The 14,368-nt window shown below is 57.5% G+C and overlaps 1 protein-coding gene across 19 annotated transcripts in view; it reads right to left on the bottom strand.

Annotated features, from left to right (window-relative positions):
- Positions 1-333: 333 nt before the first annotated feature.
- CACNA1G (calcium voltage-gated channel subunit alpha1 G) overlaps positions 334-14,368 on the bottom strand; it is a 66,505-nt gene continuing 52,470 nt past the window's right edge. For 9 of the 19 annotated variants that reach the window (XM_012463546.2, XM_012463545.2, XM_064367531.1 and 6 more), the window contains 10 exons: positions 11,954-12,105; positions 11,097-11,206; positions 9,948-10,081; positions 9,581-9,651; positions 9,384-9,462; positions 9,175-9,296; positions 8,496-8,849; positions 3,480-3,648; positions 3,039-3,208; positions 334-1,783 (listed from right to left, as the gene is read on the bottom strand). In XM_012463546.2, the coding sequence (XP_012318969.2) occupies positions 1,049-1,783; positions 3,039-3,208; positions 3,480-3,648; positions 8,496-8,849; positions 9,175-9,296; positions 9,384-9,462; positions 9,581-9,651; positions 9,948-10,081; positions 11,097-11,206; positions 11,954-12,105 (2,096 nt within the window). In that variant the 3' untranslated portion in view covers positions 334-1,048. Of the gene's footprint in view, positions 1,784-3,038; positions 3,209-3,479; positions 3,649-5,713; positions 5,849-7,690; positions 7,835-8,495; positions 8,850-9,174; positions 9,297-9,383; positions 9,463-9,580; positions 9,652-9,947; positions 10,082-11,096; positions 11,207-11,953; positions 12,106-14,368 lie in introns of all 19 variants that reach the window. The other 10 variants (XM_012463539.2, XM_012463538.2, XM_012463540.2 and 7 more) reach the window with 2 other exon arrangements.

The raw sequence follows: 14,368 nt of genomic DNA, 5'->3' as shown, positions 1-14,368 counted from the left end.
AGTTAATCTGGAATTACTCCCATTCACTGAGCTGCCTAGCTAGAGGAAGCAGTAAAGCTTTGAGAACAGCAGAGGAGACCCTGCCTCCCCAGAGGCTGGGGGCTTCTCCTCTCCTTCGAGGCTGGGGAGGGCAGGCTAGAGGTTGCAGCCCTCCAGAGCAAGGTGTTCAGGTTCTCTCTCTGTCACACACACACACTCATACGCACACAAAGAGGCAGCCCTGAACCTTCCCTCCCCGCCGCCCACTCCCCATCTCCAGGATCTCTCTCTTCAATGCCATCTGGACATGCCTAGCTCTCATCCCTTTTGCTTTTACTCTGGACCGTGATTAGCTTTTTATTTAGGAAAATTACTTTATTTTATATATATATATATATATGTATGTATGTATGTATATATAAAAAGGTTCCATTTCATTTGTAAAATCTCATTTTTTCTTTTTCTTTTTTTTTCCCTACAGAAAATGATGACGAGGTTGAAGGAGAAAATAAGTTACATTACAGTTTCCAAAATGGTTCTCGCTCTCCGCTGAAGATGGGCCGCCGTCGGGGCTGCCACGCGCTCTCGGGCCCAGCTTGTGCTTTGCAAGAAGAGGGAATATAACTAGACTGTTATTTTAGGTTAAAATAGCCAAGAGACAGACGCCTTCGCCTCAAAAATATTCTGAGACACATAAAAGTAGAAGGAAACAAATCTCTTCAGTCACAAAATGTCGTACATCCCGCATATACTAGATTCAATTAATTTAATAAAATAGAATATACATAGAGATTCTGCACAAACGTATTGCTTTCTCCCAACAGCTCCTGGTGTCGGGAACCTCAGCTGCTCCGGGCCTCTCCTTCTGCCTGGAGCCAGGGTTGCCAGGGCTGCTGCTTTTAACTCTCTTTGGAAGTTCTGCTTGCAGGTACCCAGAGCCACTGAGGCAGGGAGGAGCGCCTCTGCCTCCTTGGTGTCTATATGGAACTTTTGTCAGGAATATAGCCCAGGAGGAGGAGCTAGGACTTGGCACCCAGTGGAGAAAGGTGAGTGGGAAAGTGGGGCAGGATCAGGGGTCCAGGTCTGCTGGGTCAGAGGATAAACCGGAGAGACTCAGCACATCTTTCTTTGGGGAGGGTGAGGCAGCCATGCTGTCGGGGGGACCGGAGGCCAAGGGATCCTTGGAGTCGCTGGATGGAGCCCTCCTCCGGAGGCAGACGCCAGGGCTGGGTGGGGGCCGAGGGCCCTGGCTCTCAGGGGGGTCTATGGAGATACTGGGCGGGCTGAGTTTTTTCTTGGGTCGGCTCCCAGGCCCCCCAAGAGGCTGGCCCCCAAGGTTAGAGGGGTCTGTGCCCAGGCGGGGTTGGGAGCCGCTGTCCAGGCAGCTGACGGCGATGGAGTGTCTCCTCTGCTCATCCAGCCAGGACACAGGCCGGCGCTGGCAGCTCTGGGCCTCCACGCTGTAGCACTTCTTCAGGTCCCGTGGGGATGGGGGCTCCTCCTGGCCACCGGGGGGCAGGAGGTCTCCTGAAATCCAACTCAGCTCCGTGTCCAACTCTAAGCTGCTTCTGGTCTCCGGAGGGCCCTGGTCCCAGCTGGGTTCTGGGCTTGGGCGAAGGGCTGGCAGGGGCATGTGCTTCGAGATCTTGCTGCGGCTGTGGGAGTGCTGCCGTGCCTGGGTGCTTGACTGGCCCCAGAAAGAGTAGGCCCGAGCCAGGGGCGGGGAGGGCCCACTCACCTCTGCCAGCAGGTCTTCCCGGCTGCCCAGGCCCTGAATGTCCAAGGAGTCCGTCCTGATTGCTGCCTGTATGGGGTGGGGTAGGGCTCAGTCCAGTGCTTCCTCTCCAACATGGACTGTCCCTCCTGTCAAGCTGGCTGTGCCCCCTGCCCACCACCACCATGTACAGTAGAACCACCCTAAGCAGAAGTCCTGGTAGCTGCTCTGACTAGGAGATACGGGTCATTGCAGCCTGACCTCTGCAGCCCACCATGCCTCCTCTCCCCGCTAAAACCCATCTTCCCTCCCCCAAGCCCTGGTATCCCCCAAGCCTGCGCGGACAGCTCCCTCTGCAGCTCCTGACTCCGGGGATATGAGAGAAGCCAGGCCCTCTCTGCTCGCTGAGCTGGCTCCTTCACGCCCCCCTCCTCTGTGTATGCTTCCCCTTTGGCTCTGAATGCCCTTCCTGATTGGCAAGAATCCCTCGACTTTACGGACTCAGGTGCCCTGTGACACAGTGTGTGACAGTCTCCGTCCCCAAGTGAAACTGACCCCTTCCTCTTCTGTGTCCCTGCTGCCCCCCACACGTGGGCATCTGGCAGCTGTGACCTGAACTGTGATCTGATGGCAAGTACATCTCCGCTATTAGACTGTGAGCTCCAGGGGGCAGGCGCTGTGTCTCCGGTGCTTGGCACACAGAGGCTGCTCAGTGACTATTTGTAAAATGGATAAGGACTGTACCTGCTCCCCCAAGCATGTGGGATTGAGATTCTCATGTGTCCATACTCATGCCTCAGGATGCACACAGGACATGGGCTGTGGCCTTGTCACCGGTGGAGCAGACGAGCCTCACCTGGCTACGTGTGGCCGAGCTCTGTGCCTTAGAACGTGGGCTCTGGAAGGTGGGCCCCAGGCTTGGCCAAAAATGAAGACATTTAAAACTTGCCTTGTGCCCCTCAGATCAGTTCAAAGTGTGGAGAAGAATTGGGAGGCAGCTGTGGTTGGTGAGGAAGCAAAGTCCAGAGACCTGGGTTCTACCTCCACTAGATAGACATGACCCTGGGTTCTACCTTCGACCAGATAGGTGTGACCCTGGGCAAGCATTACCCACTCTGGTCTCCAGGCCTCCTCAATGGAACAAGGAACGGGGTGCAAATTTCAAGAAGGCACACACCACTTCTGCTTTGCCCAGTATCTGCAACTGAGCCTGGTACATCACTGGCACTAAATACATGTTTTCTGGGAGAATGAAAGTGTCAGCCTGGGTCATCACCAGCAGCCTGGGATTCCCAGCAGAGGCTCCAGCCCCCAGGCCTGTGCCTGCCTCTCCACATCCGCTCACCTGGCGCCTGAGTGGCCTCTGGGCCAAAGGGGAACGTCCTGGTGGGGGCAGTTTGGGGATGGTGCCCCAGGTGGTGGTACTGTGGGGCTGCAGCAGATGAGGTGCATCTTTGGGAAGCTGCAGGATGTAGCTGGTGTCTGCTGGCTGGGAGTGAACGGACAAGACGGAGCCTGTGGAGAGAGGGAAGAAGGGAAGAGTGAGGGGAGAAGATGGAGCTGGAGGGTTCAGGGGAGCAGGCTCCCAGCTGAGCCCTCCCTTACACTTTCTCCCCCTCATCAGGGCCTCTACCCTTACCCCCTGGACTGAAAGCCACAACCCCCGGGCTGGAAGCTCCCCTACGGTCAGAGAGACCTCTTTGGCTACCCCAGTCCCCAATCCCCTCAGATCCCCAGGATGGAGTCTCCCTGTGTAAGTCAAATTGGCCTGCACCAGCCCTGATACCTGACTGAGCTTTAGGGAGCCCCCAGCCCCTGTGTCCCAGGGACCCCTCCGCAGTGCTCCCGTGCCGACACATGTAGCTGTCATTGGGCAGCGAGTGAGTTCGGCTGACCCCAGACTTCCGCACAGTCAATAAGTCTGGTCCTGGCAGCTCCGTGCGGTGGGGCTGCATCTGTAAAAGGAACAGGGAGGTGGGAGGTGGAGGAAGAGGGCATGTCTGGGTTTGGCAACTGAGGCAGAGCTGACAATAGAAAGCAGCAGCCCCCCACCCCCCAGCCTTCACCCCTGTGCCCTCCCAGGACAAGGTAGAGATGGGTATGAGCGTGGCTGGGGAGAGGGGCAGACACATGGATGAGCCCTCCACAAGCAGGGAGGAAGCAGGTAGGAGGGGGACTGGGCACTGGGAGAGCCTGCAGGCCCTGCCCCCCACCCCCTGCAAAACTGCACACCTGTAAGCTCCCACTGTGGTGGCAGAGGGGTGAGGAGGTATCCAGAGAGGGGAGAGCAGCCCCCAGCCCCCAGCCTAAAAGGTGGTTCACTAGCTCATTCTAAAAGCCCCATTTAGAGGGTCTGATGGGAGCCTTGGTGTCCACAGGGATGGGTCAGGGCCCTGACTCAGAGCAGCCCAGGGGAGGATTAAAAGCTAACAGCAGGCTGGGTGCAGTGGCTGCTGGCTCATGCCTGTAATCCCAGCACTTTGGGAGGCCAAGGTAGGCGGACGGCTTGAGCTCAGGAGTTTGAGACCAGCCTGGGTAACATGGCAAAACCTCATTTCTGCAAAAAAAAAAAACAAAAAACACCAACAGACAAAAAATTTAGCTCGATTGGTCGCGTGGCACCTGTAAACCCAGCTACTTGGGAGGCTGAGGTGGGCGGATTGCTTAAGCCCAGGAGGTCAGAGCTGCAGTGAGCTGGGATTGCATCACTGCACGCCAGTCTAGGCAACAGAGTGAGACCCTGTCTCAGAAAAAAAAAAAGCAAACAGCAGCCCCTGTGCTGTCAGAGGAGGTGAGGGGGAAAGGACCCTCCCAGGGAGCTGGGGACCAGACAGCTCGGGAGTGCTTGCAGGTTGCAGACTGTTAATCCACTTCTTACAGCAGCCCCAGGTCCCAGCACAGGCCCTTGGTTGGGTTCACGTGGGTTGAATGCAGATGACCACCAGGGGTATGTCACAGCCGGTTCCCTGACCTCCACTTTAACCATATGATTACTCTGGCAGGTGGAGGTGGAGGCCAAATTCAGCTGCTGCCTTAGTGGACAGACTTGGGGTGGGAGTAGGGTTTTGCTCTGGTTCAGAGAAGGGAGGTACTCAGCCTTGGGCCCCAGCAGGAGGGAGCCTAGGTTTGCTCTCAAGAGGTTTCTCCATCACCCTGTGACCCCCTTCCCCCTGAACCCCTCACTCCTTGTTCTCCGGGGGGCTGTAGGGGTCCTGTCCCCATGCAGGCCCAGCCAGTTAAGTAGCCCCAGCAGGCTTGAGGATGGCTAAGTTGGAGGACAATCTTACTTTACTTCCCCTCTCAACCCCAGGTTCCACTTCTGCCAACCACCCAAGACCCCTAGAGACCCCCCCCAGCCGGTGGTCCAGGCCCTGCCCCATCTGGACCCTCCTCTGACAACAGGAGGGGAACAGTCAAGAGGAGGGGGCTGCTCACGGGAGCTGGAGGAGGGAAAGGGAGGGAAGTTGTCAGAGCACAGAGAAGCCCCTCCCACCCCACTGAGTTTGGTGAAGACGCAGGGACACGCAGGGACAGCGACGGAGGAGACGGAGAAGACAGGGACAGTGCCCCGGGTGAAGAAGGGCATGGTGGGGGGGTGGCAGAGATGTGGCTCTCACCCACTGCGAGGTGTGGAGGTCTCATGTTTTGAGGGGTGGGGAGAAGGGGCAGGGACAGGGAGGGCTGGCTTGCACAGGGCTCCAAATTCATAGACTGACTCTGATGCCACCTCTGTTTTGGGCTGTGGCATTCCTGGGTGTCTGGATTCACCTTTTCATAATGGCTGCCCCTATACCCTTCAGGGCAAGGCACCAATTTAATCTCATCTAATCTCTTTGTCCCCAGTGGGAGACCTGAAGACCTCATGCCAGCAAAGCCTGGGGCACCTGGGTGGATGTCTCTGGGCGGAGCCTGGGGCAAACCGAGAGCAGGCGGCTAGGACCTTTCCCTGGCCGATCTGGAGCCCTGCAGCCAGCCCAGCCCCGGGGGTGGCCGGGAGCAGTGAGGGCAGCATGTATGTACATTGCTCTCCGGGGCACTAAGTAAGAGTGTGTGCGTGTCATCAGGCAAAGAGTCATCCGTCAGAGCTAGAGAGCAGGACGGTTCAGACACAATCTCTGACGTCAGAGACAGAGCCTCCATCTCAGCTAGAGGGATCTAGACAGGGAGAGAGATGATCAGGCATGAGAAACCAGGACAGCGCACGCGCGCGCGCGCACGCGCTCGCTCGCTCTCAGTCCCCACTTCCCCCTTTTCACGAAGCACGACGGGGAGAAAAGGCATCCCTTCTCTCTCCCCACCCTTTCCCCAGACACGCTGACAGTGCCTCCCCGCACCCACTTCAACCCCCTGCTCTGATCAGAGAGGCTGCGGCAGGCACCGAAGAGCCAGAGCAAACACTGACAAAGCGAGGAGACACAGAAACGCATTCTAAAGATACCCCAGAAGCCTTCCCAGCCCCTCCCACACTACCACCACCCAGGGAGGGAGCGGGAGGGCCGAGGGCTTTAGACTCACAAAAAGATGATACCAAAAAAAAAAAAAAAAAAATGAAGAAAGGCCAGCAAAGCACTGTCTCTCCTCTCGGCACAGACAGAGCGGCATGGGGGGCGCCAGGGACAATGCCACCAATCTGACGGCTGTTTTCTGCCTATTCTCTCAGCTTCCAAAAGCCTGGCAGGACTTGGCCTGCCCTCAGATTCTGGCTTCTCCCCTCACGGGCTCTCCTCTGCCTGCCTGCAACCCGCCCACCCTCCCCTCCAACTTGGGCTCTGGGAGGTGATCTGCCCCCGTCAGCCTGAAGTGGGCACACTCGGGTGGGTTGCCACACCATCTGGCTGGCTCACCTGGGACCCGGGTGGTGCCTTGGTGCCCACAGGATGCTAGGGGACCGTCGGTCCTCCCTCCCTCCCTCCTCGTCGGAGGACTGGACTGCCCTGATCACCTTCCCATTGTGTTCTCTTCTCCCTCAACCTTCCCCTGTGAGCCTCTTTCAGGAAGGGGAGGCCTTAGAAAGGGACTCACTTGCCCACTGATCATTCTAGGTCAGTGCCAGATCTGAGACTGAATCCCAACAAGAGGCAAGGTCCCTTCCCACGTGAGGATCACTGTCCATTTTTTTTGGATCAGGCTAAAGGCTTCCTAAGAACCTCCCTGCCCCACCACTCAGAAGGGCCTCTGGAGGACTTGGTTTTTCTATCTCCCACTGACACCTGTCTCTGCAGCCTCTGACCTAGGTGGAGGGAGGGTGGGGCCCTCTGTCACGTGGTATTGGGTGGTAGTAGGGGTCAAGGGGAGGGGAGGAGGGCAGGAGCAGTCCAGAAAGCAAAAGACCTGGCATTGGATGGGACTGGGGGAAAGGGCCCTGTGGCACTGCGGGAAGGGGCTGGGCTTGGGCAGGAAGCCAAGTCCTATTTCACACCAAGGCCTCAATACCCACTCCCAGTTGGAGCCTTCTCTCTCTCTCAGGACAGACATCAGTGGCTCCTGACAGCACTCATCATGCCCGGTGGGCTCTACGACTTAAAAAGCCACCAAACTGAGGACTGGCAAGTAGGTGCTAAACTCCAGAGCAGAGACAGGCTGCAGCCTGGCAGTGGACTGCCTGGCCACCTACACTGTCCCCAGAGGCCCTTCTCCCTGGACTGACAACTCCTCCCCTCCACCCGCTAAGGTCTCACTGCTACTTATCTTCTGCCCCATCCCCCTTTTATCTTCCAGATTTTTACAAATCCCCTCTCCCCTACCAAGCCCCTCCTCCACCCACCCTTCTCATCAGAGGGGCAATCTCAACAGCCCTGCCTTCCAGCTCTTTTCTGGAGGTGATTTCAGCATAGAAGACCCCCTGACTGGCTCCCGCACTCAACTGAGGCCCTGAGGCTGCACTTTCTACAGATACCCAGTGGGCAGGCAACACCCCCAGCTTCCCCAGAAGCATGGCACAGCGTGGCACAGCCCAGCATGGTCAAGGGAGAGGGCACAGCACAGGGGCACAGTAACCTGTGGATTGGAGCCGCCCAGGCTGGGGGCAGAAGGGAAGGCAGAGGGCTGGCCCCCTGGGCCTGCCAGCTCGTCCATCAGCTTCAGCTCCCACTCCAGGGAGCCCTGGATCAGCAGGGATATGGTGTCAAACAGCTGCCTGTCCTGGGGAGCCAGCCCGTAAGGGGAGCCGGAGAGGCAGGGGAGCGGGGGTCAGAGGGCAGTGATGGGAAGTGTCATGGAAGGGGATTGACAGAGACACAGGAGAAGAAAGAGGTGAGACCCACACAACACACATGCACACACGCACACACACACAGCAACAGAGACAAAGAGGAGGTGTGGGGAAGAGGGAAGGTGCAGGGAGGAAGGAGAGAGGGAGATGGAAGATGAGCAGAGCCCACACAGGGAGAGAAAGAGAGAGACGAGGAAAGAGAAGATAAAAGGATGGAGAGATGGAAGAGAACCAGGCAGGTTAAAGGGTGGGTAGGAAAGAGATTTGGCAGTTGGGCAAGGGTAAGAAAGAAACAGGAAGGAAACAGAAAGCTTAGCCTTGAACCTATGAGTCAGGAAGGAGAGGCCAGACCAGGCTGGAGGAGCAGGGCATGGCTAAGCTGGCCCGCCTGCCGGGGTGGCCCTGTGGGGTGAGTGTAGGCCACGGTCCCTGGGGAAGTGGGACCTTCTCGCTCAGCATCCAGGAAGGAGGGCAGGAGGCTCCAGGAGGAGCCCTAGGGTGTGTGCGCTGCCTGCTCGGCTCCTGACCACCACCCTCCACACCCTTCTCCTGCCCCAGCTCCTCTCATGGCAGGGGTGGGTGTCAGCTCACCGTGGGGTGCTCCAGGGAGAAGTGGGAGGCTGATCTCGCATGGGCCGCCGGGTGCAGGGCCCCGGGCTTGGGGCTGTCGGGGCTGTCGGGGCCCTCAACCCCAGGCCAGAGGAAGGGACTCCCCATCGGTGAGTGGGGCTGGGGACTGAGGGTCTTCATCTCCAGCTCCAGCTCGGCCTCCAGCTCGGCCTCCTCCTTGGCCTCCTTGTTGCTCTCCTCCAGATGCTTCATCAGCACGGCGATCACCACATTGACCAGCACGAACTGGGCCGTCAGCACGAAGGACACAAAGTAGATGGGCGAGATGACCGTGTTGTAGCAGGTGGACTCCTGGTCACAGTCCCGGAGGGTGTCCTGGTGCAGGCGGGATAGAAGGGTAAGGCTGGGGAGGGCAGTGGGTGGAGCTGTTGTGGAGAAGCAGTTACCGGTATCACAGAGCATTGGAGGAGGGGAAGGAAGGGGAGGAGGAGGAGGAGTGTTCGGGGGCGGAGGAGCATTAGATGCTGCCTGGGGAAGTGTGAGGCAGGGCATGTTCCTGGGAGAGGGAGCTCCAGAGTGTTCTGGCATGGGGGAGAGAAGTTCACATGCTTTCATTTGCGGCCAGTTCATCTTCCCAAGGAATCCTAGCTCAGGAAGTGGGGCTGCCTCCCTGGAGCCTGGGCCAGCCCTGGGCGCTTACCTTCATAATGCCATTCCAGTTGTCACCTGTGGAGACTCGGAAGAGGGTTAGGAAGGCCATGCCAAAGTTCCGAAAGGTGGCATGCCGGCCCAGGCCCTCACAGGGGTGTGTCTCGTCACACTCTGGGGAGGGGGGGAGGGGCTCATGTTAGTCCAGGAGCCTCTTGGTCTCCAGCCCTGGCTCCTCCACCCTTTCCTACTCCAACTCACCCAGGTCTCCAAAGAGCTCCACGCCCAGAGCTGCAAAGATGAAAAACAACAACATGAAGAGAAGTCCCAGGTTCCCCACCTGGAAAAGAGGAGAAGAAATAGAAACGATGCCACTGGGTCTCCCAGTCAGCTTCCCCGAGCCCCTGCCCCTCTGGAGAGCACCTCCCCTCCCTAGAGGCCCCCCACCTTCCGGCTACCTGGGGCAGGGCCTGCATCACCGTGTCCAGCAGCGCCCGCATGCCCACAGCCATCTTCAGCAGCTTCAGCACTGCAGAACAGGACAATGTCACGAGCTGGCCCCTTTGGGTTCCTGGCCAGACAGCTGGCAGATCCAGTGCCAGGCCTGGGCTGGGACTGCCGGGATGGCCATCCCTGGGCCAGCCAGGCTGCATCCCCACCCTCAGCCCTGTCCCCAGCCTCCCTTGGCACAGGCTAGGAGAAAGACCCATGGGAACCCACAGACACCCAGGCCTTGACCAGCCACAAAGCTGACCCTTGCTCTCTCTCTCTCTGGGCTGGTCACCCTGCGGGGGCAGGTGCGTGGGCAGGCAGCTGGGCACCAACCTCGGGCAATGCGCAGCACCCTCATGATGCGGATGATGGTGGGGTTGATGGGCAGCGAGGCGTTGACCTCGATCTCCTCCAATGTGATGCCCATGATGGACAGCAGCACAATGGCCAGATCCAGCTGGTTCCACCTGGAAAGCCCAGGACACAGCTCCCTGAGTGGGGGGAGGGGGGTCCTGCAGGAGGGGGCAGTTGTGGCACAGAAAGACAGGCTGGAAAGGAGGGCAGACGTCAGTGGGTCCAGCCTCCCATCCTACAGAAAAGAGGCGTGGCTTATCTAAGGCCACACAGCCAACTGGTGGCATGAGTGGGACTAGGACTTTAGCTCCAAGGCTTCTGCTTTTCATTTGTATTCATTTGTTTTTTTTATTTAGCACTTATATGGTATTTACTATGCACCAGGCATTTTTAAGGGCTTTACAAATAGGAACTCACACCTGTAATCTCAGCACTTTGGGAGGCTGAGGCGGGACCTTCACTTGAGCTCAGGAGTTTGAGAACAGCCTGGGCAAAATAGTGAGACCCTGTCTCTACTGAAAAAAAAAAAAAAAGAATTAGCTGGGTGTGCAGTGGGTGCCTGTAGTCCCAGCTGCTAGGGAGACTGAGGTGAAAGGACAGCCTGAGCCCAGGAGGTCAAGGCTGCAGTGAGCCAAGACTGAGCTGCTACACTCCAGCCTGCACATCAGAGCAAGACTCTGTCTCCAAAAACAAACAAATAAACCCTCAAAACCAAAGAGAAATTCATAATCTCACAACTCTGTGATGTAGATACATTTTACAAATGAGGAAACTGAGGCACAGAGCAGTTAAGTAACTTACCCAAGGCCACCAGCTACTAAGTAGTGAAACCGGAATTCAAATCCAGTTCAGGCAGTCTGGCTCCAGGCTCTGTGCTCTTAAGCCCCAGGCTAGGTCACACTGATTTCTAGCTGCCAGCATCCCCCAGGCCCTGTCTTGTCAAATTCTCTCCATTCCTTCCCATCTCCTGGTCCTGGATGGTCCCTAGTCCCCTACATCAGCCATAGGGTGGGGGCTGGACCTCAGGAGTTAAGAAAGGTCTTTAGACACTAGGTCTTCCTGGGTATTTCCCCAAGAGACTCATCCCTTTCTACCTCCACCCAAGCCCCCGCCCCCCTTCTCCATTACCTGTCCTGGAAGAACCGACGGAAACCAAAGGCCACAAGTTTGAAAACTGATTCCAAGACAAAGATGACAGTGAAGATGTAGTTGCAGATCTTCAGAGCCTCATCCAGAATCTGGCAGGGATGGGGGCAAGATGCAGGGTCCCTTAAGGCCCAGGGCTAGGGCCTGCTTCACCACCCCCCCATCACACTGCCCAGGTCTGAGAAGCAGGGGACTCTAAGGAGCCCTGTCTTCCCTGTTCCCACCATGATGGCTGGCCATTAGCCACCACCCCAGAGGGGAATAGGGTACTTCACATGAATGAATCAACCTTATGCTAAAGTATCTTTCTCCTTGGGAGATGGTGAGGAGATCACATGAGAATGTACTAGATGGCACAGGATGCCAGGACTGGAAGGGGCCTTGTGCATTACAGATTCAACCCCCTCATTGGACAGATGGAGAAACTGAGGGCTGGAGGGCAGCCAAGGGAGGCTGATTGGAGAAGCGGCAAGGTCACAGGTGAAATTGGGAGCTGGACATTCACTAGACTCTCAACTCCAGAAAGGCAGGCATCAGATCCAGGGCGTGGCTGTTAGTAGACACTCAATATTTACTGAGTGAAGAAACCAGGTCCTCCACTCCCTTTCTGTGTGACCTTGGCCATATCAACTAACATCTCTGAGCCTCAGCGTCCTCATCTATAAAACAAAGATGATACCCACCTCCAAGAGGTACAGGAGGAACCCATGTAACATGCCCAGCACTTGCCTGGCACAGAGGTACCCTGGGTCAGGCTGGGTTAACCTTGCCCAGAGGTTCTGCAGCTGGAGGCGGGGTGGGGGTGGAAGGGGGCAGATGGCTGGCCCACTCGCTCCTACCTGGGGCTGCTGGTAGTGCTCCATGGCCATGGTGACCACGTTCAGCCCGATGACACCTGTGATGAAGAGATCCAGGTAGTGGCTGGTGCACAAGTGGTGGACGAGGAGCCGGAAGCGGGAGTAATCCGAGTAGTAAGGTTTGCACTGGGCTTCTGAGGGGGCGGGGCGGAAGAGCAGAGCAAGCATCAGGCCCCTGCCCCCTGCACCCCTCCACCCCCAGTCCCTCACAGCCACCAGCCTCTAACGCCAGAGCTGAAACATTCCAGAGTCATCACCATCCTCGCCCTCCCCACACTGCCCCTTGGTGGGGGCGGCCGCCTGGGCGTGCCCCCCTCCAAGCATCGGCTGTACTGGCTGCAGTTGAGGGCGGGATGGATCAGGACATGCAGAGCTCCCCACCTTCATTAGACACCAGGTGAGCCCCCTCCCCTAGGCAGCCTCCAAAATCCACCAGCCCCTCAGAACACCCTTGACTCGGTGTTCTGCAGTGAGGCCAGATCAATACGATGAAAAACAACTGGTCTCCTCGGGCTCAGAGGACGCTCCATCAATGGGGAGGCAAAGGCTTTTGCTCCTTCACCAAGCTCAGCTCCTCAGGGGAGCAAAGGAGATTACACAGAGCTGGGATTGGGAGATAAAACCGGAGAATGAAAATTGGATATCTTCTTGGCTGGCTGCGCTGACCCACCCAGAGGGCCTCCAGAGGGCAGGGCCAGGGCCTCCTGCACCCTCATGTCAGCAAGGGCAGAGGGGAGGCCTTGGGACTCTGCTCCGTCCCAGACTCAAGCTGGGAGGGCCCCACCTGTCGGACTCACCCAGTTTCTAATGAGGCACTACCCAGCCTGCTCCTGGGTGTTTGGGCAGCCCTAGACTGCAGGCTGGGTTGGAGGCACTGTCTGAGATCTGTCAGAGGCATAATATTTCTCTTGTAATTAGTGAACCACTTAGTTATGAAAATCATAGAGCCAGGTTGGGCTGCCAAGGAGGCAGAATAAATCTGGGGCAGGAGATTTCGGGGCCCTCTTCCAGGTGCTGAGGAAGGCCCGGGCCAAGTTGGGGCACGTGTTCTCGGGAGGAGGTTGACAGAGTGGTCTCCCATGAAGCCACAAAGAAGGAAGAGGCTCCTCACAGGGAGGTGTGTGGCAGCCGCAGGTCCCAGACAGCCCTTCCCCCTCTCAGGAGGTCTAGGGGAAAGCCAGTCAGCAAGGGCTGCGGCCTCTGAGGCCTGAGCCAGGGGGTCACTGGCCCAGGGGCAGCAGGAAGCTTTGGGCCCAGGCCAGCTCAGATGTAACTGTCCTTTCCCATGCATAGGACCATTGAACAGAAAGGTAAACTGAGGCAAGGAACGGCCTGGGGTAGGCCCCCACCCGAGGCTGAAGGAAGAAGAGCACCCAAGAACTGCACGTCCAGCCCCGTGGGCTGCCATGCTTGGGGCCCACCCGGCCACTCTCCAGCATCGGCCTTGAGGTGTGGATGACCACAGGGCAGACAGTCCCTGGCACTCTGCTGTGCCTGAGGTGTGCATGAGGCCATCTTCCCGTGTTCAGAGATCGGCCAGCCAACTGTGGCTCTGTTTGTTCAAGAACAGAGCCCCAAGAGTGTGGGGCTGGAGAGCCTGGGGCAGGGGAGGACGGGAGGCCAGGGGTCATCCACACTGCGATGGCGGAGGGTGGGCCAGGAGGGCCGGGCCTCTTCCGTCCTTCCTTCAGTACCACAAGGACCAGAGGGCGCTAGTCGCCCTGCGTTGCCTGAGCAGCTGGAACGCTTTCTCTGCATTAATCTCCATAAATGCCGAGAGCACCCGATCCCATTATGCTAAAATATGAATGGAGAATTAACTAAAATGTTTGAATACAATTAGGTTAGAAAAAGTGGCTCCTTATTAGCCCCATTATTAGCTGAGACAACGTGGAGGAGAGCCTGGGAGAGTTGCCCCCTCTCCCAGTCACCCCAGCCTGACTCTGTAGGCAGCTCTAGGCCAAAGGGAGCAGCTGCTCCCATCAACTCTGGCTTCCAGCCTTGCCCTAGGAGTCTGAGGGGCGGTTGGGCTTAAATTCAGCCAGGACCCTCCGCCAAGAGGCCCAGACCAGGAGGATTGAGGCAGGGCATCTGCTTCTAGACAGGTCCCAGTCCCCTGGGGTCTGTACAAAGGCCCTTCCACCCTGGCCCCTATCCCAGACAGCAGGTGCTGAGGCGGCCAGAAATCCCCCATTAGAGCACAGGTCCAAAGAGCAACAGGCCAATCTGATCAGCATCTTCTCAGGAAACCCCTTTGTTTTTCAGAGGGAGAGAATGAAGCCAGGCAAGAAGTGAGTCATTCAGCTAGCTACGAGGCACGACTGAGCTGGACCCGAACTTCCAGCCCAAGTCCCTCTCCAGCTGCCAGGTGGATGCAGACACCAGGCTTTCAGGCTT

The sequence above is a fragment of the Aotus nancymaae genome, unplaced genomic scaffold (assembly GCF_030222135.1).
Source record: "Aotus nancymaae isolate 86718 unplaced genomic scaffold, 86718_ANA_hifiasm-v0.15.2.pri h1tg000072l, whole genome shotgun sequence".
NCBI lineage: Eukaryota > Metazoa > Chordata > Mammalia > Primates > Aotidae > Aotus > Aotus nancymaae.
The sequence above is the reverse complement of the archived record's forward strand: the minus strand, read 5'-3'. Positions and strand labels throughout refer to the sequence as shown.